A 25,690-nucleotide genomic window follows, 5' to 3' on the forward strand; every position below is an offset into this window, starting at 1 on the left:
GGTAGGGGATTGGGATGCAGAGTCTGAGGGGAGGTATTGGCTCAGGAGGGGGGGAGGGTTTGGCTCATGTGGGAGGGAGGCAGAGGGCTGAGGAAAGGGAGGAAGGGGTGGGCTGGGGTGACAGAGGCAGGATCTACCCGGGAAACTTAGCAATGAGACACCAGAGCAGCAACGCAGAACATTTCTCAGGAGCCTGTCCTGCCCCTGCCTACGCTGCATGGCCATGTGCTCTGTTAATAAGAGCTTGAGGGGAGGGAGGATTGGTGCTTCATGTGCTGCCTGTTCTTGAAACAGGCAGCTTCCATTGGCCAGAAGCCATCCAATGGGATTGTGTTAGGGGTGGAAGGAGTAATGAAGCACCACTCCCCTCCTCTCTCCCACTCACAGTTTGGCCCCACAAATGTTCCTCTGAGCAGTGTGTGGAGGCGAGTCAAGCAGGGGAATCTGTGTCTGTAGGCTTAATTGTTTTGTCCAGGCCTGCTGTAGCACCAGCACACGGGCTCCCTGCGGAGTGAGGGGGGGAGGGGAATAAGGGAGGTCTGAGCCTGAGCTTCAAGACAGCCATATCTGGTTCCCGTGTGAGCCATATTTGCCTTGCGAGCCATAGGTTGCCAACCTGTTTTACAGTGTTGTAATTATAGTGGTCCCAGAGAGGAGTTATGGGAGGTTGCAAGATTATTGTAGGGAGATTGTGGTACTGGTGCCCTTATTTGTTTGCTGCTGCTGGTGGCAGCATTGCTTTCAGAAGTGAGCAGCTAGAGAGCAATAGCTGCTGGCCATGAACCCAACTCTGAGGGAAGAGCTGCTGCCATCACCAGTAGCAGCACAAACGTAAAAATTGCGTGGTATGTTATTGCCACTGTTACTTCTGCAATGTTTCCTACAGAGCTGGGTCCTCAGTCAGCAGCTGCCCAGTTCCGAATGCAAGACAGGATTAAGGGTGGCAATACTGCAACCTTCCCTACAACAGCCCTATGATACCACCTCTCCTGCAACTCCCTTTTAAGAGTTTTTCATTATCATAAATTTGGTAGGGCCCTAATTCATGACACATGTCATATGTTAATCTTAAAAAAGGTCTAGCCAATCTTCCTGATATATACACAAATAAATCAGATATGTTCATTGTACTTCTATAGATGGTTTTTGTTCTCATCTGCAGTTTCAGGAAGCAGGATCAGATACCATTCACCCACCATGATGGGGCTGACTGCTTGTTCTACAAACAACATGTTTCAAAAGGTTTGTAACTCTTGAGCAATACACCAGTAGCTAACTTATATGGGGACATCCAGGAAAATTAATCAAAATTACTAAAACATGATTCTGAAGTAGTTTAGTTACATAGCACATTAAATCCCTATATGGATTAATTATTCAGAATTAAAGCAGCCTTAATGCAATGTAGTTTAATTCACTTTGGAAGTGAATGTGATTCAGCTAATCCACTTCAAATTCACACCTTTAGTTAATTCGGATTAATTTTTCTGGATATCCACATGTAGACGAGTCCTCAGGTCACTTTTTCAAACTTTTCTCTAATCACAAGGGCTAGAATATTATTTTTTGTTTTCCTTTAAAAAAAGCGAATATCCTTATTAATCACTTGACTCAAGATACTAGGGATTTAAGAAAAACACTATGGCAAGACAAACGATAAAATCACAAGAGTTGGCGTTGCATTTTAGCCCCTTTTATGGACTTCTAGTTGTCTTTCTGTACATCTCGGAGCTTTACTTAGATATGTAAAAAGTATGATTAAATGCAAACTATTAAAATTAATTTTAATAATGTTTAGAACTGTAAACATGATAAAGGGGAAAGGGAGATCAAGATACAATCTGATTTACAACACCCTTTACCTGCTCCTGTCTGAAATGTTTTCTCTCTTCCACACGACTTCCAAGATAAAGCTTGCAAACTTAAATCAAATTAGCTTTACCCAGTAGAATATAAAGATAAGGAGCTAAATTGAATTCTAATATTAGCAAGTTCAACTCTGTTTTGTATCTCTTTTTGCTGGTTCTGAATATGGCTAAAGATATTTCCAGTATGAAATAATGCAGCTCTTAAAATAACATTTGCATTTTGATAAGTTACTTTTTTAAGTTTCACTTTTAAAAATATGTTTATACATTTGGCCTCTTCCAATACAAGAAAATGGGAAAAAAGAATATCTTGTTTTGATTAAAATTGTGAAGTATTTTCTCACGAGTGTTGAAGGTAGGATTTATGAGAGAGACAGGTAGGGTAGAGAACAATACTAAGAAGATCACTGATCTGATATAATTTTGAATAATCATGTTAATCTTCAGACACGGTACTCCTCGTGGAACTCCTCGTGGAACGAGGTGTACTGGTAGTTCGGATTAGGACTGGACAGCATGTGGATGAAAAATGGGGAAGCAGAGTGAAGTCAATTCCTCCAAAATCCAACTCTTAAAATATAAAGTACCAGCTACTAAGCAAAAGTAGATAAGTAAATGCTGCTCTCCTCCTCCAGATTACCTATTTCCCTTTTACCAAACTTTACTCTGAATGAAAGTCTGCTCTTTGTTAATAAGGTCTGTTTAAAGTAAAGTGAAAACTTATCACATTATTTCTATTCCAATAAGACAGACACCTATATTTTCCCAACCCAATGATGTCATTAGAAATTAGGAGTTTTGCTTTCACTCTAATGTAAAAAGGAGAGATATTAATATAGTCATACCTTAAAAGGCAGAACATCTACTGTAGTATTTAGCAGTATATCTCCTGGATGCTCTGGGTTGCCACTATGAAATAAGTATCTGTAAATACAAAATTAAACATAAATGGTCTGCACATCTCAGTCACTATTGGCTTAATAAGAAACATTAAACAATATTATGGAAGTGCCACTGGAAGATGATCCCAGTGCAACTATGAAAATCAACTGAAAATTAGTTTCACACACTAATGTACAGGAAAGTTCTGCTTTAATGGAAGGTACTGAGTTTTTAAAAAGTGACCAAAGGTTTTTTTTTTTTAAACAGATTTAAGTATTACTAGAACTTATACCTAGGAAAAGAGTCATATAAAGCTGGTCTTGACACCTTAGAGTTATCCTGTACGACAAAGGGGTCTGGGAGGGAACATGGTCCATTTAATAGAACATAGGATTGGGAGTCAGGAAAATTCAATTTATTAGCTCTGCTGCTGACCAGTTCTGTAACTATTGGCAATTCACATAGCCCACTGCAACCCATCTTTCCCAATTGCAAAATTAATACTAAACTCCTTCCATAACAGACTGACATCTACAGATGAAAAATGCTATATGGTAAATGCTGTTGTCGTCATATGGAAATTTGCTGATCATAGCAAAAGCTACTGAATAAGCACTAACCAAAATCACAAATTCCAACAACAAGGCTACATAGTTTATTAGCATAATTGTATTTACACATCTGTGTTCATAACTATAATGTACAGTAGGACTTTACACCAAATTGAGCCGCCTATGATCGATTTTCTAAATGATGTGTCCACGCTACCAAGACTGTTGCACCGGCCTATGGGGCCAGTGAAGTTTATTCCTGTATTCCTGCTCTTCATCATGTGCATCTTTCAGAAGAGGCAGGCATTCTGAAAGATGCGTGCATCATGAACCTTTCCCAACCATTCCATGTGTATGTCAGTGAAATGGCCCTTGTGATCCACCAGTGCTTGCAGAACCATGGAGAAGTGCCCCTTCTGGTTGATGTACTCCAAGGCAGAGTAGTCAGGGGCCAGGATGCGGAATGTTCCATCTATGGTCCCACCGCAGTTAGGAAGTCCATTGTAGCAAAATCATCCACTATGGTAGGGGTTGGCAAAAGGGCCTCCACAGGCCGGATCCGGCCTGCCAAATGGGTGGATCCGGCCCGCGGAGGCCCTGCTGCTCCCCTGCCCCCAGGCCAATTAGGGCCTGGGGGACATGCAAAGCCTTATCCGCGTTGCCCCCACACTGTGAGCAGCATGTGGCACCTGAAAGCACTGCCTGCTCCTAGCAGGGCGGGAGGAAGCTTTGCATGCTCCCCCGCCCCCAGGCCTTAACTGGCCCAGGGAGTGGAGTGAGGGAAGTCTCCCACATCAGGGGCATGGGCACTTTGGGGGAACGTGGGGTGGGCAAAGGCACTCCCCTCACCCCTACACCAATCATTGTCTGGGGGTGGGGAACCCGGAAATATCTTGGCTCTACCCCTTCCGCTCAGTGCCCACCCCTTTTACTTGATGTCCTGCCCCTTCCTGTGTGGCTCCCAGCAAAAAATTATTGCCCACCCCTGCACCATGGTGTCCACATTCTCCAGAGTCATAACCCTCCATAGCAGAATGTTATTTGATGACGGTGGCTGCTTGTATGACAAGAGCCCCAACTGTACATTTCCCCACACCAAACTGATTCCCGACTGACCAGTAGCTGCCTGGCATGGCAAGCTTCCATAGGGCAATTGCCACACACTTCTGCCTGGTCAGAGTGCATCTCATGCGGGTATCCTGGCACCTCAGGGTAGGGGCAAGCCATTTATAGAGTTTCAGGAACATGGCCTTCCGCATATGGAACTTTTGCAGCCATTGCTGATTGTCGCATCTCTGCATGACGATGCAGTTCCAGTAGTCTGAGCTCATCTATGGATGCCAGAACCAGTGTTGCACTGTGTCCATAACACTGACTGGTAACTGTGCTAGCATGAGTGACAGGCCTTGCCTGAGCAGGGTCTCTGTGTCATGTCAAGCTTTGTGCTCGTTCTCCTGTGGGTGGAGCAACACGGTGCTTTACTTCAAAAGCATACACAAGTCACTTCATGACACACATGATTGACACACAATGCTTCCCAGCACACACTGCTCCATGCTTGCTGTACTCTTGCATCCACACTGGCAATCAGGGCACCAAAAGGCACGAGTATACTGTGTCCCCTTTATCTCGTGCAAGAGGGGAAGGACTAGAGAAGTGCCTTATGGGACACAGACGACATGAACCCCTCTAACCACCTGCAGCAGAGTTTTAGACCCAGTGGACACTGAAAGCATAGCCCAGACTGCTAAGCTACCCATGAGCATCACTCTGAGTCAACAGCAGGCTCCAGAATGAGGACATGCTACTTCGGAAAACATTCGATTCTTGCCCATAGTGAAGACATGCCTTCTCAAAATTGGGTGCCCAGAAATCGACCAAGATAGATTTTACCTTTTCTCATAGTATAGACATGTCCTAATTTCCTACCAGATCTAGGTAAGGAACTTTGAGTATCATAGCTAAGTGCAAAATGGATTGTTTAGCATAAGTAGTTAGCATGTATTATAAGAGATCATTCAACATGAACTGGCCAATTAATATCCCCTGAAGTCACAGGTTAGCAGAGCACCATAGCACCTATGGCTGGCAGCACATCCACACAAGCCTAGGTGCACATAACATTTATTCTGCTCCTGGATGGAAAAAATTAGAGGGAACACTAATACTGAGCACCCACTGGTGGGGCCTCTCCACTCTTCGGCACTTCCTCCTAGCAGCTGGCCCCACTTATCAGCTTGTCCCTGTCCTCCTCCCGACATTGCCTCTGGCAGCAGGCTGGAAACACTGGGGGAGAGGAGAGCAGAAGGCACACTTGAGCTATGCTCGGCCCACATGCCAGGAGTGGAAGCAGTGGGATCACCCACTGAAAGTCTGTGGAAGCAGAGCTGGGTAGGGAGCAGAAGCCTCAGGTAGCTGCTGGGCACAGCTTCAGAGAAATGACTGAGGGGGGCTGGCATTAAAAATGGCTCCCCACCTGCCCCACACTTAAGAGTCCTGCCTGTCAGCGAGAGTGGGAGAACATACTGGGGAGTGGGGGGAGGGAATAGGTATAGTGGGAGGACAAAGCACCTCCCCAGGTACCTTGAAACAGTGAGAGCACATGGTGGCCCCAGGTCTGTACATGTGACCGGTCATTTCAAATGTGCCCCCACCCCCACTAAAGGGAAGCACCAGCTGAATATGGAGCCCCCTTGGAGGAGGGGGCAGAACAAGGGCAGGAAAAAGCAACAAGCACCCCCCAGGAAATCTTTGGAAGTCAGCACCTATGACACAGCTGCATGTGTAGTAAGTTGAGGATCAGTAACATGGAGTCAGCAGGCTGAATAGAGGCCTGTAACATGAAAGCAGCAACAGGCCTAGAATCTAGTAAGCAAGACTCTGGTTCAGGAACACAGGAGCCAAGAAAGAGGCCCTACCGATAACTGTGTGATTGTGTAAGTTAGGTGAAGCATGGAAGGACACAGGGAAGCACCAAGTACAGACTGTAAGCCAAAGGGAGTAACGGAACATCTTAAGAAGAAATGTCTTGGTACAGACTCCCCAAAAACTAATGCACATACAGACCTAGGTTCAGGACCCAGGTCAGACCTGACAAGATGACGAATAGAAAGTAAGCCCCTTTTGCATAAGGTGAGGGGTGGTAACTAGGCAGCAGAAGGTGATAACCTGGTGCGTAAAGAAATTATGTAAGTTGTTTGTACCTGTCTATAAAAGGACATTGCGAAGGGTGCTCTCCGGCCGACCGGGGGGGAAGGGGGGGAGGGCGGGTGCACTAGGCGCCTGAACGGCAGGTGTCATTGCTTAAACTTACAGAATGCACAATAGCTTAACTCTGATTGACTGCTGTTAATATCTGTTATATGGCAATAGGCCTGCTCGGTGTTGGTACCTTGTCAACGCAGGCCATAACGCACAGTGGTGTAACATTGTACTGATCACTGTTACCAACTGTTAGAGCTTCGTATTTGATAATAAACCTGCTCGACTGATTTCAAACCTTGCCTGCATCTATCGTTTCCGGGGCCTCTCAGAGATCTCCTGTGTTGACCCAAGTGCACGGGGGTCTAACACTCTAGATAAAGGGAGTACCGATTGTTAAGCACGCAGCCGAAAGTTTATCACCACCGATGGCGTAAAGGTCCTGTCAGAAGCGTTCCAGGACGATCTGGACAAGACGACTAACACTGACAGTTCAGACCGCCAAAGGTACTGAGGTACAGAACACCGAAGTACAACAGCATGCAATACTGCAAGCATTCCTTTTAACACTGAGTTTAAAACACACACTATGTGAATGAGAAACAACAGCATTTTTTACCACTAGATGGTATCTATTAATAGCTTGGGAATTTATTAAAGCCATTCATTTATATTAACAGAAAATAGACTACTTTCCTAAGATTATTGTCTGGGCAGCTGCTTATAAAAATGACATCTCAATACACCTAATTTAACAGGCTTTTGTTATTCTTAATGAATCTAAATAAATATGATGAAAAATCTTTGAACACTGAAGCCCTCATTTCAACTGAAATGTAAAGTAAGTACCTAACACACTACATTCACATGACCCAGTTAAAACTAATTCAAGAATTATCAACTAAAATTATGAAAAAACCCCACTCAATTTATTTTAATATAATCAGACATTAAATGTCTAATTTATTATTATTTACTGTGCCTAGAGCTGGATAAGTAGTTGTCATTAATCCACATAATCTGGAAGGGTTTTTTTTTTTTTTTAATTTTTTTTGCTGATCAATGATCCTTACAAAAAATCTTCACTAACAGAAAGAGGAAACGTGTTCTCTCTAGTCCTGATTAGGGATGTAAGCGACTAGTTTAATAATCAATTACCTGATAAGCATAAGTTTATCAGGTAGCTGAATCACTACTTGACTAGTCACTACTTTCTCCCCCTCACTTAGGGGAGCAGGAGCCGGTGCTGGGGGGAGTTGTCTTAAAAGCCAGTCTCCCCCCTCAAGCACAGTCTCTGTAGTGGGGCATGAGAGGCAGAGGCACGGTGGGGGATCAGGCAAAGCCGGGATTCAGCTGCCCCCGCTCTTGCCTGATCCCAGACGCTGTGCTTCTTTTTTTTAATACATTCCGCAATTCAGTCCTGTGCCTCTGCCTTTTAAATGTAGCAAGAGCCAAGCGGCTCTTACTACATTTAAAAGGCGGAGCCACAGCAGAATTAGCTAACCCAGTTCAGTTCTACAATTTCTCCCCCTATAGACTAATCGAGTAGTTGATGGAAATTCCATCAAGTGATACAGTGATAAGAAACAAAAATTCCTAAAACAGGATTAGGGCCCTGAAAGAGACAGAACCAAATTCTGTTATCAAATACATGCAAATTCCATTGACTTCAATGGCATACATAGAGTACAACAGGAATGGCACAGGAGTATCAGAACGGAATTTACTCCAGAGACATTGGCTCTGTAAACTCTTCAAGAAAAAAATGTGTTCTTTTTAACTATTAAATGCTCATTATAGGGGTTTACACAATGCTAACAGACACAGAATGTATCATACATAGGCCCTTAATCTGCAGATTTTAATCACATAAAAAAATCTTCTTGGAATTAATGGAGAGCTTTTCCTGGATTAAGGACTGCAAAATCAAACTTGTAATCCTTTTATTAAATATCTATGAAATCTCAAAAACATACAAGGAGTACATATTTCAGCTTCTACTCTAGGTCTCAGTGATATGTATAACAAAATTACAGCACAGAATCAGACTATAAAGGCTGGAAGAGACCTCAGGAGGTCATTTAGTCCAACCGCCTGCTTAAAACATGACCAACTCCAAAATCATCCAAAGAATCAAAGAAGCCCAGAAAGATATTTCTGTTTAAAAAGCACATTTAGATGTATTCTGATATCCATACACATTCTAACATCATAGTCATCAGTGGGAGTTTACTGAGGCAACCTTTCTCTTACCACTCTCACTTGCCAATATTTTTTCATAAGGGAAACTCTTCAAACATTCAAATGCATAAAATGCTCTTGCAGAGAAGCCAACATAGTATTTTTCATCACATTTCAACTCTCAAATATTACTTCTGACAGCAGCACAGAGCTAGGAACAATCACCAAAGAAATTACTCCACAGTCATCAAGCCGTGTAAATTAATGCTGAAAATATTCCATGGTAGCAGTTCTTTTCCTGTTGTTTTATTAACATTTAAACAGTAGGGGGTGATTTTGTTCATTTACAGCAATTATCAAGCTTCACTGTATCAATACCGCAACACGCAGAAAGTTAACATGATGCTGGTATGATTTTCACAAATGATTGACTTGAATGAATTACTAGGCTTCCTTCCCTCCAAAATTATCCTTTTCATGTATCTCTCTTCCTCAATAAAAATACATACGTGTAATTTCTTTGACAGATCAAGTCTACTACCATAATCAAAGAATGCATACAAAATATAAAGTTATGCATGATAGTATATTCTTGTACCTCAGATTTATAAGAATTATATTTCTCTTAAAGATAAAATGATTTGACAGTAGATCAAAATGTGGTTGCTCTTATACTGTGTGCCATTTAACTAGCTATCTTGCAGTAAGCTTGCCTTCCTCTCAGTGGATAATAATCACAAGGCCCAAGAGGAGTTGAGCTACAAAACATTTTCCTCGTTGCAAGAGCTGACTGATGTGTAGAGAGATGTGCTTTTGGTTAATGAATTATTAAGACACCTAGCCAGGGATTTAACTGGTGACAATCTATGAGAACATTGAAAATATGTATTTTTTTTCCTTCTTGAGTGACATTTTTCTTGTTACTAAAATCATTAGGAATAGTGTCTCATCTGTCTCCTATTTCAACTTAATTTCCTCAGAATCATTATTTAACATTAAAATTCTAGAAAGCTCACCTGTGCTCATATATATTATTCCTAATTGAAGTGAAAATTGCTACATTATTCTCCTCTTAAAAATGAAAACTATAAAAACATTTTAGCTATAAACTTAAACATGTAAAAGTTCAGATATTCTAAAATAAAAGTTTGTCTATGAAAAGTACTATTAATTTTTTATTTTGTAAATGTAACATGAAGCTACTCCATAAAAACGGAACTGTAAAAAGCTGCTTTATCCCATCACTTTCTTTGTGAGAAGTGTAGGTCAGAGTTAATAATAGAAGGTTACTCACCTCAATAGTAACTGATGTTCTTTGAGATGAGTGTCCCTGTGGGTGCTTCACATTTGGTCGGTGTGCTACCACCGAGCCTTAGATTGAAGATTTCTGAGCAGTCCCTGGGGCTGCACATGCATGCATCTGCAACCATACGCTCCTAAGTGACAGGCATTGCGCAATGTGCGAGCCCCCCTCTCTCCTCCCCGGCTCCATCTCTACCCCAGAACGATGCCTGTGAGGAGGCTAGAATTCTGAAGTAGAGGAGAGGAAGGGAGGGTTGTTGAGCACCCACGGGGACACAGCTTGAAGAACATCAGTTACTATTGAGATGAGTAACCTTCTCTTCTTCAAGAGATGTTCCAGTGGTGCTCCACATTAGGTGATTACAAAGCTATTCCTGATTAGGGACATAGGGCCTTTGGATCTAGCAGAAATGCAGTAGAAAGGACCGCCTTAGCACGTTTCAGGTTGGAGAAAGGTCCCTGCATAAGTGTGTAGTGCTTGCAAACATGTGGTCTGACGACCATGTAGCAGCTGCACAAATGTCACTTATGGATACTATGTGGAGGAATGCTGTTGAGGTAGTGATGGCTCTAGTTGAGCATGTCTTTATGCTGTCTGTATTGGGCACCTCTACTTGGGAGTAACAGAGCGTGATACAGTCCAAAATCCAGTGGGAGAGTCTCTGTGACGAGAAGGACTGGACCTCATTGTGGTTCGCTATTGACACAAACAGTTTCAGAGACGCTCAAAAAGGTCTAGTTTGTTGCAGGTAGAAAGAGAGGGCTCAGCGCAGATCAAGGGTGTGCATCTTTATCTCGAAGGAAGTGGCGGTTTGGGGGAAAAGGTAGGAAGATGTATTGTCTGATTGAGGTGGAAGGATGAGCATACTTTGGGGAGGAATTTGGGGTAGGTACATAAAATGACCTTGCCTTTTAAAAACGTGGTGTATGGAGGATCAGCCATTAGGGCTGCGATCTCTCCCACTTGTCTCACCGAGGTAATGGCTATGAAGAAAATGGTTTTCATGGATAAGTGTAATAGTGAGGTGGTGGCCATTGGTTCGATAGGTGAGTTAAAGCGTTCAGTACTAAATGCAGGTCCTACAGTTGTGTTGGTGGATTGATGCACCTGCTGTTGTGTTCAGGGTGTTCAACAGGTACACTGCAGTAATATTTATGTTGTATTTCAGGTACCAGTTCCAAAGTGCTGTGGCCTCTCTGCAAAGTGCTCGAAATTGGGCCCCGCCCCAACGATTTATATAAAACATTGCTGCAACATTGTCTATATATAGTCTGACATGACTGTTGACGATGAATGGAAGGAATTTCACACATGCATTTCTGACTGCACAGAGTTCCAGGACATTTGTATGTAGGTTCTTGTCACTACTGGACCACTGACCCTGGGGTGTCTGATGCCGTAGGTGAGCACCCCATCATGTAAGAGATGCATCTGTCATCATGGAGATGGATGGTTCTGATGGATGGATGGAAGGGGACTCCGGAATAAAGGTTGTGTAGACTCAGCCACCACTGCAGGGGTTTCTTTACCAGTATTGGGAGGACTAGAGATTTGGATAATGGGTGGATATTGGGCATATAAACCTGCACCAGCCATCCTTGTAAACATCTCATGTGAAGGCAAGCATTGCTGATAACAAAATTGCACACTGCCATGTGTTCCAACAGCCGAAGACATTCTATTGCTGTTTTGTGGGGGCTGGATCATAAGGTGTTTACCAAAGCCACAATTTGTTGAAAAATGGTCCGAAGGGAGGGATGCGGTGGCCCTCGTTGAGTCAAGGCATGCTCCTATAAATTGGATATTTTGTGCAGGAGACAGCGTTGATTTGGCTTTATTTCATTGAAAGCCAAGGTGTTGGAATAAGCGTATTATGATTGACAGTAGTCGTACTGTTCATCCTTTTTTATTTCCAGATCATTGATAAATATGCTCAACTGCACTGGACCATGTACAAATCCTTAGGGAATCTTGCTTTCTACATTGTGAAAGCTGACCCACATATTTGTACATTTTTAACCAGTTACTGATCCATGAGAACAGCCTGCCTCTTCTCATGACGGCTTATTTTGCTTAAGAAATTTTGGTGAGGATCTCCTTCCGCCCCCCTCCCCTTTTTTTAATGTTACATTAAATATCTTTCTGTTATCTGGTACAGAGGTTGATTTCAGCGATACATACTGTAGTTATCAGTACCGCAGTTTTTTCAGAACTCTAAGGTCAATATCATATGGTCCTGGTGACTTAGAATCATAGATCACTAGAACTGAAAGGGACCTTGAGAAGTCATTGAGTCTAGTCCTCTGCCCTCATGACAGGACCCAGTACTATCTAGATCATCCCAGATGGATGTCTATCTAATATGTTCTTAAATATCTCCAGAGATGGAGATTCCACAACCTCCCTAGGCAACTTATTCCAGTGTTTAACCACCCTGACAGTTAGGAAGTTTTTCCTGATGTCCAACCTAAATCTCCCTTGATGCAGTTTAAGCCCATTGCTTTTTGACTTCTTATTGTTCAGTTTAATCAATCTGTTCTAAAAATCTTTTCTACTGACAGAGACCAATTTGGGATGGATGTGTTGCCCAAAAGAACAGCTCTGATATTCATATCTCCCCCATATCCTCTGAACTGAAGACTAGTGCAAAAATTTAATTTAGCTTCTTTACAAGGACCTTATTTTCTCTGAGTCCCATCAAGAAAAGACTATTATATTGACTACTTTTTTGTTTTGGCTTCACAATTTTAACAAATCAAACAAACTGTCAATAGAATATTTACTGAAATATAAGTACAATCAATGTGAAGTTAAAGGCACCGAGGGGAGAAGTGGCATGGTTAAAAAAGGAACCCAGGAATCCTGCTTCCCAGAATCCCTTCTTTTCCCCTGCCCGCCTCCCCAAGTACCAGCTCCCACAGTCCTCACAGATCTGAGATGGAACCCCCAAATTTAACCAGACCCACTGCATACCTACAAGAAAGGAAAGGAAAATCAGAAGTTTTAATGCCAAGTTCCGTGCTCTAACCCCTTGCCCCTGCTCTACCCCAAAGCCACGCACCCCAATCCCCCTGCTCCAACCCAATGCTCTTCCCCTCCACTAGAGCCAGGTACCCGCCAGCCACCTGCTCCAATCCAATGTCCCTCCTCTCCCCCAGAAGCAGACACCACCAGCCTCTCCGCACTAACTCAATGCCCTTTCCCTCCCACAGAGACAGGGAAATAAATCTAGTGGAGCACAGGGTAATGCTCTGGGTCTCACTGGAACCATGCGCTTTTCCCTCCAAGTGCTGGGGCACGTGCACAGAGCGGTTGTGAATGGTCTGGATGTGTAGCTCTGAAGGCATGGCCTCCCCCTCCGTGATCCCTTTTGCAGGGCAAAAAATCCTGGGCATTTTTTGCCTTTTAAAAAATCCATCCAGATGGTGATTTCACATGTGAAAACAAGGACATGTCTGGGAAAAACCAGACATATGGTAACCCTACCCAAGCTCCAGCTCAGCCCTCTCAGATCCCAGCCTCACTGCCTGACTCCGCCGCCGCCGCGCCACGTCTCTTGCTGCCCAGCTCTGCCACTGCCTTGCCACGTGCCTCACTGCCTGGCTCTCCCACTGCCTCTTGCCACCCCCTGCAGCTCCTGTGCATTCGCCAATGCAGCCTGGCTCAGCGCAGCACCGCACAGCTCCGCTCGTGGGGAGGCGCTGCTGCTGCAGCCGACATGGCAGGTCTGCTCTGCCGCCCCTCCCCCGCCAGCCGGCAGTTCCCGTGCACACGCCGACGTGGCCTGGCTCAGTGCTGCGCCGTGCAGCTCCACTCATGGGGAGGTGCTGCCATTGTGACAGGTGTGCTCTGCCTCCACCTCTTGCTATCCCCCCGTCGGATGGCAGCTCTCGCACATGCGGCCTGTCTCAGTGTGGTGCCGTGTGGCTTGGCTTGCAGGGAGGCACTGCCACTGGAACCCACTGCAATGAGGCAGGCAGGTGGCCTGGGAAGCATCTCAAGGCACCGTGGGCCACATGTTGAGTAGCCCTGGTCTAAGTCATGTTCATTTTTGAAGCACAAAGTTTATTTTTGACATTTTCTAGCAAGTTTGGAGCATTTGTCAAAACCGCCCAGTTGCCTATGACACATCCTAATAAAACTAGTATCTAAGCAAAATAAAGATCAACTACTTCCAATCCCCTTCCCCAAAATTCATAGCTTCCAAAAGTGTGCATTTTTTCAAAAATGGATAAAAAAGCTTAAAAAATATTGTTCATGTCCATGGAACTTGGAAACACATTTTGAAGTTGATTAAAAGCCTACCACTGAATTCCTACACACTAGCTCAGTGATTCTCAAAGTGGTCTGCGAAACCACGTTGCAAAACCTGTTAACTGGCCATGCCGGTTTGTTTATTCACTGGCACTGTGGCCAGGGAGCGTCATAGCTTGCACTGGCTTCATTTTACTGTTTGCAGCCAATGGGAGCAGTGGGAAGCGGCGTGGGCCAGGCTGCCACTTCCTGCGGCTCCCCTTGGCTGCAAACAACAAAACAGAGCCTATAGGAGTCGCGAGGCTCTCTGGCCCCAGCAAATAAACAAACCGGCACAGTCAGTTAACAGGTTTCTCAAAGTGGTTTCGTGAACCACTTTGAGAAACACTGCACTAGCTGAAATTTGCCCATTTCATATTATTGCCACAGGTAAAAGTTATTGACTTTGATTTGATAAAGTGTCATGTATGTACCCCTGTAAGGTACATTCCATTCATGGCTAACAAGTACACCTGAAGAAAATACTTTTCTAAGCAACAAAAGAGTAATTTTTAATGTTTTCACCTCTCAAATTACCTGCATTTCATAGGTCAGACCTATTAGAGCAAAAATTACAATGTGAGGAAAATATCAAACTCAAAGGAATCTGAGATCTTTAAGATCTGTTAAGGGGATGCTGAGTCTTCAGCGAAGTTTGCCAACCCATGGAAGAAGCTAACCAATTGGAAAAGCTTTGAAGAGCAGCTTGACAGCCTATGATATCCTCCACAAGGAAAGCATCTAGTCAGATTACTCCAGTACTAGTTACTACCACTGCAAAACTGTGAGTCTGTAAAACTGGGTATCAGAAAGTCATAACATGCATGAAAGGAGAATATAAGGGGAATATAAAGATACCCCATATACAAATTTTCTTTCATAGGTCTTGAGTGAGTGTACAAGAAAGATTGGGTGAAAAGAAAATAAGCAAACAGAAGAGATGCCAACTTAACTAAAGAGAGGACAGTAGTAACAAATAAAATTACTTCATTAACAATTTTTTTTAAAGAGTATTATTTTCTTGCCTTAGCTGGCCAAAAAGTTTAAAAAAAATAAAAAAGGGCACTCCTCTGCATCAATATATTAAATCATAAATTCAAGCACTGATACAAATACAAAAAACACATCAAGTTGGAGTAAAATACTGTGCTTGAAAACAAGTCACCTTCAACTGATTGGAACAGACTCCATTTGCAGTCTTTTTAACTACTGGCAGGAGTAAGAGATGTTATACTTCTAGAGAAGGTTGCAGAAATAGGTTTTACAGCAGAATATACTCAATAAAATACAGAATCAATTACAAAGAACAAAGTTGACTGAAGCAAATTTTAACTGAACTTCAAAGTATCCATTTAACCTGATACCTTATATAAAATTACATTTTTGTTATAGTTCCTTAATTCTATCCTGAAGCATATTCATTCAGCAAGCGTCTTTAGCTGTGAGACCAAAAGACAAAGTGATTACTAACCTTTCTATATTGACTGGTTTGTCAAATTTAAATAGGATATAATCCCCAGCAATTGGTGTAACAGCCCAGAAAAAATCCTCCCCCATATACGTTTTTTCAAGAGTATGTCCTTGGTAGACTTTTAAAGATGTAGAAACTTCTGCAGGTGGGTTCACATGAATTTTATGTAGTAATGGTTTCAGGAAGTCTTTATCCTAATTGAAAGAAAGACAAGCATGCTATTAAGCTGGCTGGGCAGTCTCTTTTCCCAAGTGGCTAAGTTTTGCTAGTACAGTACTTAAAGACAAATTGAAAACAAAGGGCAACTAATGTATTATCCATTTTCTCCATTGTATATTTCAGACCTTGTATTTATGAATTAAAAGGTAATAGTATTTCAGATAAAAGGTTAGAGATCAAAAATGAGAGAACACATGAAGGAGTTTATAAAAAAATGAGTTGAATTAAGCATTCTACTCTGTGGTAGCCAGGTTTTATCAGGCTTACTTCCAGTAAGAGTATATAATATATTACATTAAAAAATGTTAAACTATAGTAAAAACTTAATTTTCCTCATCTGATGAAAAATCCCTTATCTGGAAGGGAAGGGAAGTTTTAGCTACTAACCGTGAGTTTCTGGATCTTTCCTGCTAAGGAGGAATGCAGACCAACATGTTGGAAAAGGGAAGGCCTGAAGCGAATACGTAGATTAGATTTCTGTCGATCACAATGTTTCTTAAAATAAAATTTAAAAAAATCAATGAGTTTTTATTGAAATTGTATGATCTATAATTCATGAACCAAAACAAATGATAAGAAACAAGAACTATATATTTTGTTCCTAATGTTATCTCTTTTCATTCCCTGAGAACATCATTGGGTTATTCATTCTGGTTAAAATTTATTCCTCTTCTCCTCTTGCAAAAAGGCTCAGTAAATGGACTCTGTACAGAGGAGCTACATGAGAAATTATCTACCAATCTGTAGGTAGAGTGCAGGGCAGCCTGTAAACCCTCCACAACTGCTTTCCCAATCAAATAAGTAATTTCTGTACAGCTTTCACACAGAACCATCCTTGGGATTTACAGGGTCCTATGCAGTACTATTAAACTGGTGGCCCTATGCCCAATGACAGAGGTGGGTGGATGGACAATTAGACCCAGTGGTGTCCCAAATTTTCAGGTGCCCTATACAACTGTGTATCTTGCCTATGGGTAAGGATAGCCCTGCCTTCACATGATGATACATTACCAATAAGTCTGTATAATCTCAGGCAGTATGCTCTCTTCTCTCCCTTTTCCACTCTGTGACAAGACTATTGGGATTTTCCTTTTGATCCACACTATCTACCAGCGACTGGACCCGTCAAAATTGCTCAGTAATTCTGTTCACTTAGGCTAAGTCTAGATTACACTGATCTATCAGAAAAAGGTATGCAAATTGCGAAGCAATTTTCCAATTTTTTTTTTTTCAGAAGAAGCTTTTCCAAAATCTGGCCCGCCTATACTGGGCCTAATTTCAGAAAAGCCCTTCTTCCTCATAGAAGGAGAAAGACAGGGCTTCTGAAAGAGCACGTCTGCTCTTTCACAAAAAAAGCGGAAAAGCAGATGCGTTCCCTGGATGCGGCGGAGTTTTTCCCCGGATACCTCCAGTACCCTGGAAAAACCAGTGTAGCCATAGCTTCATAGTGATAAGTGGAGATTGTTAACCACAGAGGGATAAAAAGTGGAATTAATGGCACTTGCAGGAAAACACTGAAACATCAAACTTGGGCAGAAAACTCAGAGAAAGATTCATGTTTAATTCTTGTTTCTAGTGCCGGTTAATCTAATTCTTATGTATGGGATAAAACTGGATTATACTCTGACTACAGTGTTCCGTTTAGAGCAATCTGCTCATGTACTCCCATATTCTCTATTTATACAGGTCTGTATGACAACCGTGCTATACACAGAGACACTTTATATGTATTCTCTCAACAGCTGTTATGCACATGCAGCAGAACTAAAGTGGTTCAGCTGCACCGTACCTGTTAACTGATGGATGAATTTTACCCCTAGAGTTTTTAATACACAAAAACCTAAACAAAAAATAAGCAGTTGTAACCTAGAAACATTCTGCTGGCAAATACACATGCAAAATAGTACCCTGAATATAAAACATTTTTGTTGTAATAAGAGTTCTCTTTAGAGGATCCAAGGCACTAGTGCAAAGCATACAGGCAGTCCCCGGGTTACGTACAAGATAGGGACTGTAGGTTTGTTCTTAAGTTGAATCTGTATGTAAGTCGGAACTGGCGTCCAGATTCAGCCGCTGCTGAAACTGACCGCCAGTTCTGACTTACATACAGATTCAATTTAAGAACCCCAAGCTTCCCCAAGTCAGCTGCTGCTGAAACTGATCAGCAGCTGATTCCAGGAAGCCTGGGGCAGAGCAACTCTGCCTCGGGCTTCCTGTAGTCAGCGCTGGTCAGTTTCAGCAGCGGCTGACTTGGGGACGCCTGGGGCAGAGCAGCTGGGGTGCTGCTGGGTTGCTCCAGTAGCACTGCTCCTCGGCGCTACTGGACCAACCCAGGAGCACCCCAGCTGCTCTGCCCCAGGCTTCCTGATTCAGCCACTGCTGAAACTGACCAGCAGCGGCTGAATCAGGACCTGGGGCAGAGCAGCTGGGGTGCTGCCGGGTTGGTCCAGTAGTGCCCAGAAGGCGCTGCAGGACCAATTGGCAGCGCCCCAGCTGCTCTGCTCCAGGGTCCAAAACAAAAGCCTGGTCTGCTGGGGGGGAGGGGGCACACTAGCCGCGCCCCCCCCCCCCCCAGCAGACCAGGGATACGGGAGCAGAGCCGCAGCGGCAGTGGGGTGCCGCGCCTCTGAGGCTTTGCTCTGGCAAAGCCTCAGAGGCGCGGGACCCCCGCGGCTGCGGCTTCAGTCCCGGTGCCTGTGGTCTGCTGGGGACGGTCCCCAGCAGACCACAGGCACCGCGACTGAAGCGGCAGCAGCGGCGGGTTCCCGCACTTCTGAGGCTTTGCTCTGGCAAAGCCTCAGAAGCGCGGGAACCCGCCCGGTGCCCCTGGTCTGCTGGAGACGGTCTCCAGCAGACCAGGGGCACCGGAGCAGCTTATGAACGGGGCTCTCTCGCCCCGGAGCTCGCAGGTAGCAATCCGCTACCTCGACCTCTGGGGCGACAAAGCCCCGTTCGTAAGTGCGGATCCGATGTAAGTCGGATCCGCGTAAGTCGGGGACTGCCTGTACTAATAATTGCAAAATGGCTCTCTTAAGTGCCAAAGATAACAAGCAAAAGAGGCAAGGAGTCCTGTGGCACTGCATCTGACGAATGCATCTGACGAAGTGGGTCTTTGCTCATGAAAGCTTATGCTCCAACACTTCAGTTAGTCTATCAGGTGCCACAGGACTCCTCGCCGCTTTTGCAGATTCAGACTAACACGGCTACCCCTCTGATAAAGATAATGAGGAATCTAGAACCTTGAACCATAAAGTTGTGATTGTTTAAAAAACTGCCCCTCTTACAAAAGGAGTCTCCAGTATTTAAAAGACCTGCAGCTATTTTATAATATATGTAAATACTTTATTTTAGTAAGTAATTTTAAATATTTTTTCAGGGGACTTCAAAGATTTCCCCCACATTCCCTTTCAAAGTCTCACACAGTATAGCCATCATTCTTTTGGTTATTGAGACCTGGAGGAGACTCTTAATGGGACTAGTCAGTAATGCTTCTTCACTGGACAGAGAACTTTTGATGTGGCAACATGAAATACACTCTATTTGGCTACAAGATCTACCTCCAGAGGTATGTGGTAGCCTAAAGATGAAGAAAACTTAGGTGAAATCCTCACCTACTGAAGTCAATGGAAAAACTTTCCTGACTTCAAAAGTACCAGAAATTTAAAAATTAAAGTGGTCTTAAATGTTTTAGCTGCAGAATATTAATGTTTTAGGACTATAGGCACAAAAGTGTTTTTTCCCAAAACTGCATTTCTAGGCACCTCAAATCTGAAATATTAAGAAATCGAAGAAAACCATTTCTTTGTTCTCTGAGATCTCCAAAACTCTTACAGATTCAGATTTAATCATAGAATGAGATTTGTGCTGGGATATGAAGGAACCATGAAAAGAATCAGTACATCACATACTACTACTCAGATTCACAGAAAACAAAGCTCTTTATCAAGAAGAAACATTGAAAGCTATATAACAAAAACAGAACTTACTGCATCTTTTTCAGGGTTGCAGACTTTCACCCAGAGTATATGATCTAAGAGCCAATCAATAGGTTTCTCCTTATAAAACATAAATATGAACTCTACAATAAGAGTGATATCTGGAGATTGGAACATTTTACCTGTAAAGATATTATTCTAAATTAATAATAGTTATTCTGAAACAATTCTTTGGTGATCATGAGCGTAGAGCAGTGGTCTCCAACCTTTTTACACCCAAGATCACTTTTTAAATCTCAGAACAGGCGAAGATCTACCGCCCTGCCCCTTCTTGAAGCCCCGCCCTCTCTATTGTCCTCCTGTCCATCACTTGCCATCCCCAACCCTTACTTACACACTCTGATAAATGGTTTATTTTTAAATTATGCGATATATAAAATTAAAATCACGTGTTTATAGTTATGAAATAAATGGTCTGTTTTTTATTCATGATATTTAAATCTAAAATGAAGGTTTTATAATTATACATTTTGTGGAGGCAGAGTTCTGCGGCTGGGGGCAGGGGAGAGGGAACATGGTGTTGGGAGGGCAGAGGACAGGGTCCTGCAGCAGGGGACTGGGTGCCAGTGGGGACAGAGTTCAGGGAATGGGGATGGGAATAGGGACGGAGTTCTGTAGCTGGGAACAGAGGAGTGGGGACAGAATTCTGTAGCTGGGGACAGGGGAGTGGGGACAGAGTTCTATGGCTGGGGAGTGGGGTGCCAGTGGAGGCAGAGAGTCCCGTGCATCTGCCTCCTCCCAGGATTCCCCCCCTCCCCAGAGGGAAACCAGTGCGTGCCTCCCCCAGTGCTGACTCACCCCTCCTGTGCGGTGCAGGTAGCCAATGCTCCCCCTCCCGCAGTACACTCAGCAGAGCAGCTAGAGCACTTCCGGAATCGCCGGAAGTGGCACTAAGCTCCGGGAATTCTGTCCATCCCCGGGAAGCCGACACTACCTCCATTTTCACTTGAGGTAAGTAGTGGGGCTTCTCGGGGGTGAAAGGGAAATGGGGGCGGGGCGGACAGGATGCCTCGCGATCGACCGGTCAAAGCCTCACGATCGACCAGTCGATCGCGATCGACCTATTGGTGACCGCGGGCGTAGAGTCTACCTTGTTTGTGCCAAGGCAAGTTGTATTACTGTCTCTCACTCAGAAATCACAGCTAATATCACAAAAGGGCATGTCAACAAGTTTTATAAAACTCTATAAAACAAGACGACTTCATAAAACAACTCTTTATGGAATTACAAATCACAACATCTTTAAAACACTCAATTTACATAATAAAAAAACCTCCATATAAATACAGAAATTTTCAACAATTCCAAGAACAGAGAGCTTTAGAATACAAAAGTCAAACTTAAAGGGGACCAGATTTCTGTAAACTATTTGCAATACTATACTGAAGATTATTTCTCCGTATTCAAAATATTTATTTTCTGTTTCTATAGAGAAGTGGGCAATTGAGAGGGTGGGATTAAAAAAAAAATTAAGTGGAAAATTTGCTAGTAACTATTATCAGGGCTCGACAAATAATGTAATCTACTCGCCTGTGGCGAGTAGATTACAACCCGGAAGAGCCAGCGCAGAGCGATCTGCGCACGTGGAGAGCGCAGAACCGTGTGAAACCGTGCGGCTGGTGAGCTGGGCTCTCCTGCATATTATCACCTTCTACAGAATGATAGAATACTAGAATTGGAAGGGACCTTGAGAGGTCATCGAGTCCAGTCCCCTATCCTCATGGCAGGACCAAGTACTGTATAGACCATCCCTGATAGACATCTATCTAAACTGCTCTTAAACATCTCCAGAGATGTGGATTCCACAACCTCCCTAGGCAATTTATTTCAGCTTTTAACCAACCTGGCAGTTAGGAAGTTTTCTCCAATTGTCCTAATGTCCAACCTAAACCTCCCTTGCTGCAGTTTAAGCCCATTGCTTCTCGTTCTATCATCAGAGGCCAAGGAGAACAATTTTTCTCCCTCTTCCTTATAATGCCCTTTTAGATACTTGAAAACCGCTATTATCTCCCCTCTCAGTCTTCTCCTTTCTAAACTAAACAAGCCCAATTCTTTCAGTGTTCCCTCATAGCTCATGTTCTCTAGATCTTTAATCATTTCCGTTGCTCTTCTCTGGACTGTCTCAAATTTCTCCACATATTTCCTGAAATGTGGTGCCCAGGACTGGACGCAATACTCCAATTGAGACCTAATCAGCGCAGAGTAGAACGGAAGGATGACTTCTCGTGTCTTGCTCATAACAATTCTGTTAATGCATCCCAGAATCATGTTTGCTTTTTTTGCAACAGTATCACACCGTTGACTCACATTTAGCTTGTGGTCCACTATGACCCCTAGATCCCTTTCTGTAGTATTTCTTCCTAGAGAGTCGCTTCTCATTCTGTATGCGTGAAACTGACTGTTCCTTCCTAAGTGGAGTACTTTGCATTTGTCCTTATTAAACTTCATCCTATTTACCTCAGACCATTTCTTCAGCTTGTCCAGATCTTTTTGAATTATGACCCTATCCTCCAAAGCAGTTGCAGCTCCTCCCAGCTTGGTATCATCTGCAAACTTAATAAGAGTACTCTCTATGCCAGAGCTACTCAACTTTGGATGCCCCGGAGGCCACAATGATACTCACAGTACATGATGAGGGCCGCAACTTAAGTGTGGTTGCATATACATGCAAATATATGCAAATAGCTTCTTTCACACCGACAGGCATCAATACAAAGCACTTCCCACAATGCCCCTGCACTCCTGGCACCTCCTCCCTGGGGGTTAGAAACGCTAACACCCTGTACCCATCTGTTCCAGCCAGCCTGTCCACTTGTGTCTTTCAGTGCTCACCCTGCCTGGGAAACACCTTGCCATTGTGGAGCGTGTTCCCAGTGGAAGCCATGTTCAAAGGATCCCACCTGTGGGCTGCATGTTGAGCCACGCATAAACCCAAATTGCTCTGTGGGCCACAAGCAAATGGGCCACAGGCGGCATGTGGCCCACGGGCCACGTGTTGAGTAGCCCTGCTCTATGCCAATATCTAAATCGTTAATGAATATATTGAACAGAACTGGTCCCCAAACAGACCCCTGCAGAACTCCACTTATGTCCTTCCAGCATGATGGTGCACCATTAATAACTACTCTCTGAGAATGATTATCCAGCCACTTATGCACCCACTTTATAGTAGCCCCATTTAAATTGTATTTGCCTAGTTTACTGATAAAGTCATGCAAGACCATATCAAATGCCTTACTGAAGTCTAGGTATACCATGTCCACCACTTCTCCCTAATCCACAACATTTGTTATCCTATCAAAGAAAGGTATCATATTGGTTTCACATGATTTATTCTTTACAAATCCATGCTGGCTGTCACCTATCACCTTGTTTTCTTCCAGATATTTGCAGATGAATTCCTTAATTACCTGCTCCATTTTCTTTTCCTGGCACAGAAGTCAAACTGACTGGTTTGTAGTTTCCTGGGTAGTTCTTATTTCCCTTTGTATAGATGGGCACTATATTTGCCCTTTTCTAGTTTTCTGGAATTTCTCCTGACTTCCATGATTTTTCTCTTCATATTTGCTATTGCCTATGTTTGGCAGAAGCTAGACCATGTTTGTGGAGAGTGGATGGATGTAGATCCAAATTTTATATCTAGGCCACTGTAAATCTGTGGACATCCACTTCATATCTGTGGACCATGTTTGGGATCTGATGCAGATACAAATTTTGTATTCGCGTAAGGCTCTACTCATAGGGTTATACATTGCATGTCCCACATTTTAAGCATAAACAAGGATTCAACACATGGTAAATTTTAAATATTTTGCCTTTTCGGTCTCACAAAAAATTGCAAATGGCAAGCTCTGGCATACCACAAGACATTCCAGCTTGTACTATGCTAATGAAGCAAATCTATAACTAATTTTACATTAGTTGTAAAAACCACAGAATCTGATACAAAATCTACATTAAGGGCACGTCTACACAGCAGGGCTAAAACTTGAATTAAGATGCGGAACTTCAGCTATGTCAATTGTGTAGCTGAAATAGAAATAGCGTAATTTGGCTTTTGGTGCAATCTACACAGCAGGAAGTCAAGGAAGAACACACTTCCTTCAACTTCCTTTACTCCTCATGAAACGAGAGTTATAGAAGTTGGAGAAAAAAGTCCTCCATCTCAACATTATTTTGAAATAATGGCTTGCTGTGTAGATGTGCACTTTGTTATTTCGAAATAACATCAGTTATTCCAAAATAACGCTGCTATGAGACTAGTTAGTCTGTAAAGGAAATTCAAAAACCTTAATTATGGATTTTACTTGGGTTTATCTCCTCAATCCAGAAACTGAGATCCATGGCATTCTAGGTTGCAGTCCAGTCTCTTCAGACAAAGGTTGGGCAGTCACAGAGAGTTACAAGGTGTACAGAAAATTCTTTAGCAGGAGAGCTGAATCAGAGAACAGAAGATCTCAAATAAATAAACTTTTAGCTCTCCACTTTAGTCTGGTCATTTTCCTGTTTTCACTCCTGCCCATTTTGGAGCTATGAAACTAATAGGAGGTATTTTACCCTGTGTGACTCAAGATGAAGACACACTAGTTTTTGCCTGGCTTAAGAAAAGGGCGTTACTCATCTTGTGCAGTAACGTCTGTTCTTCAAGGTGTGTGTCCCCGTGGATGCTCCACATATGGTGTCGGGCTCATCCCGGCACCGCAAATTGGAGCTTTTTCTAAGCAGTTGCTAGTCGGGCCGTACATGTGCAGCAGGTGTCTCACGCTGCCGGCAGTTTGACAGTTGAACGCAGCCCGACCCTCTCCCCTCAGTTCCTTGTCTATCGCAGAGAAGATGTACTCCGAGTAGCGGGGAAGAAGGGAGGATTGTGGAGCACCCACGGGGGGACACACCTCGAAGAACAGATGTTATTGCACAAGGTGAATAACTCCCTTTTCTTCTTCGAGTGACGTCCCCATAGGTGCTCAACATATGATGATACCAAGCAGTGTCCCGTGCGGTTGGTGGGACTGGAGTTACTGTTTAATGAATGCAGACAGAAGTGTTGTAGCCACCGCTGTATCATTTTTCTAATTGGGACATTATTGAATAACATTTAGAGAGTGTGTGGTTAGAGGACCACATGGCTGCTCAGTAAATGTCTCAGAGGCACATTTTTAAAGAATGCCATGGATGCTGTAATAGCCCGAGTAAAATGGGCTCTCGGTAGAGTTGGCAGCTGTTTACCAGAGAGTAAATGGCATTGGAGAATGCAAGTCACTATCAATTTTGAAATTCGCTGAAAGGCGAGTCAAAGCAATAAAGAGTCATGGGGTCTTGCAAAAGCCTTGGGTTCTGTCACTTTAAAAAGCCAAATCTCTTTGTACGTCCCTTGAATACAGCATTGCCTCTCCGATCAAAGCATGAAGTTTGGGGAAGAATGCGGGCAAGACAATGGGTTCATTGATGTGGAAGTTTGTGCCGACCTTTGGAAGGAACTCTGGGTGTGGCCTCAAAGTCAGTTTGTCCTTACTAAACACTGTATAATGCAGGCCCTCTATTAGTGTGCCTATTTCAGTGACTCATCTCGCGTAAGTAATGGCTATGAGAAGAGAACTTTCATGGTGAATAGTGAAAGAGTATACGAAGCCATTGTCTCAAAGGAGGGCTTAATGAGAGCAGTCAACACCAACTTAAGGTCCCAGGTAAGGGTTAGCACTATGAGGTGGGTACAGATTGTGAAGACT

General features: G+C 43.4%; 1 protein-coding gene across 3 annotated transcripts in view; it reads right to left on the bottom strand.

Annotated features, from left to right (window-relative positions):
- The window catches only part of MGAT4A (alpha-1,3-mannosyl-glycoprotein 4-beta-N-acetylglucosaminyltransferase A), a 126,097-nt gene that overhangs the window by 9,290 nt on the left and 91,117 nt on the right, over positions 1–25,690 (bottom strand). For all 3 annotated transcript variants that reach the window (XM_075916644.2, XM_075916656.2, XM_006137401.5), the window contains exons 10-13: positions 19,956–20,086; positions 16,357–16,464; positions 15,751–15,944; positions 2,714–2,792 (exon numbers count right to left, since the gene is read on the bottom strand). In XM_075916644.2, coding sequence (XP_075772759.1) covers positions 2,714–2,792; positions 15,751–15,944; positions 16,357–16,464; positions 19,956–20,086 — 512 coding nt within the window. The remainder of the gene's footprint in view (positions 1–2,713; positions 2,793–15,750; positions 15,945–16,356; positions 16,465–19,955; positions 20,087–25,690) is intronic.

This window comes from Pelodiscus sinensis, chromosome 1 (assembly GCF_052426305.1).
Source record: "Pelodiscus sinensis isolate ZL-2025 chromosome 1, ASM5242630v1, whole genome shotgun sequence".
NCBI classification, from domain to species: Eukaryota; Metazoa; Chordata; order Testudines; family Trionychidae; genus Pelodiscus; species Pelodiscus sinensis.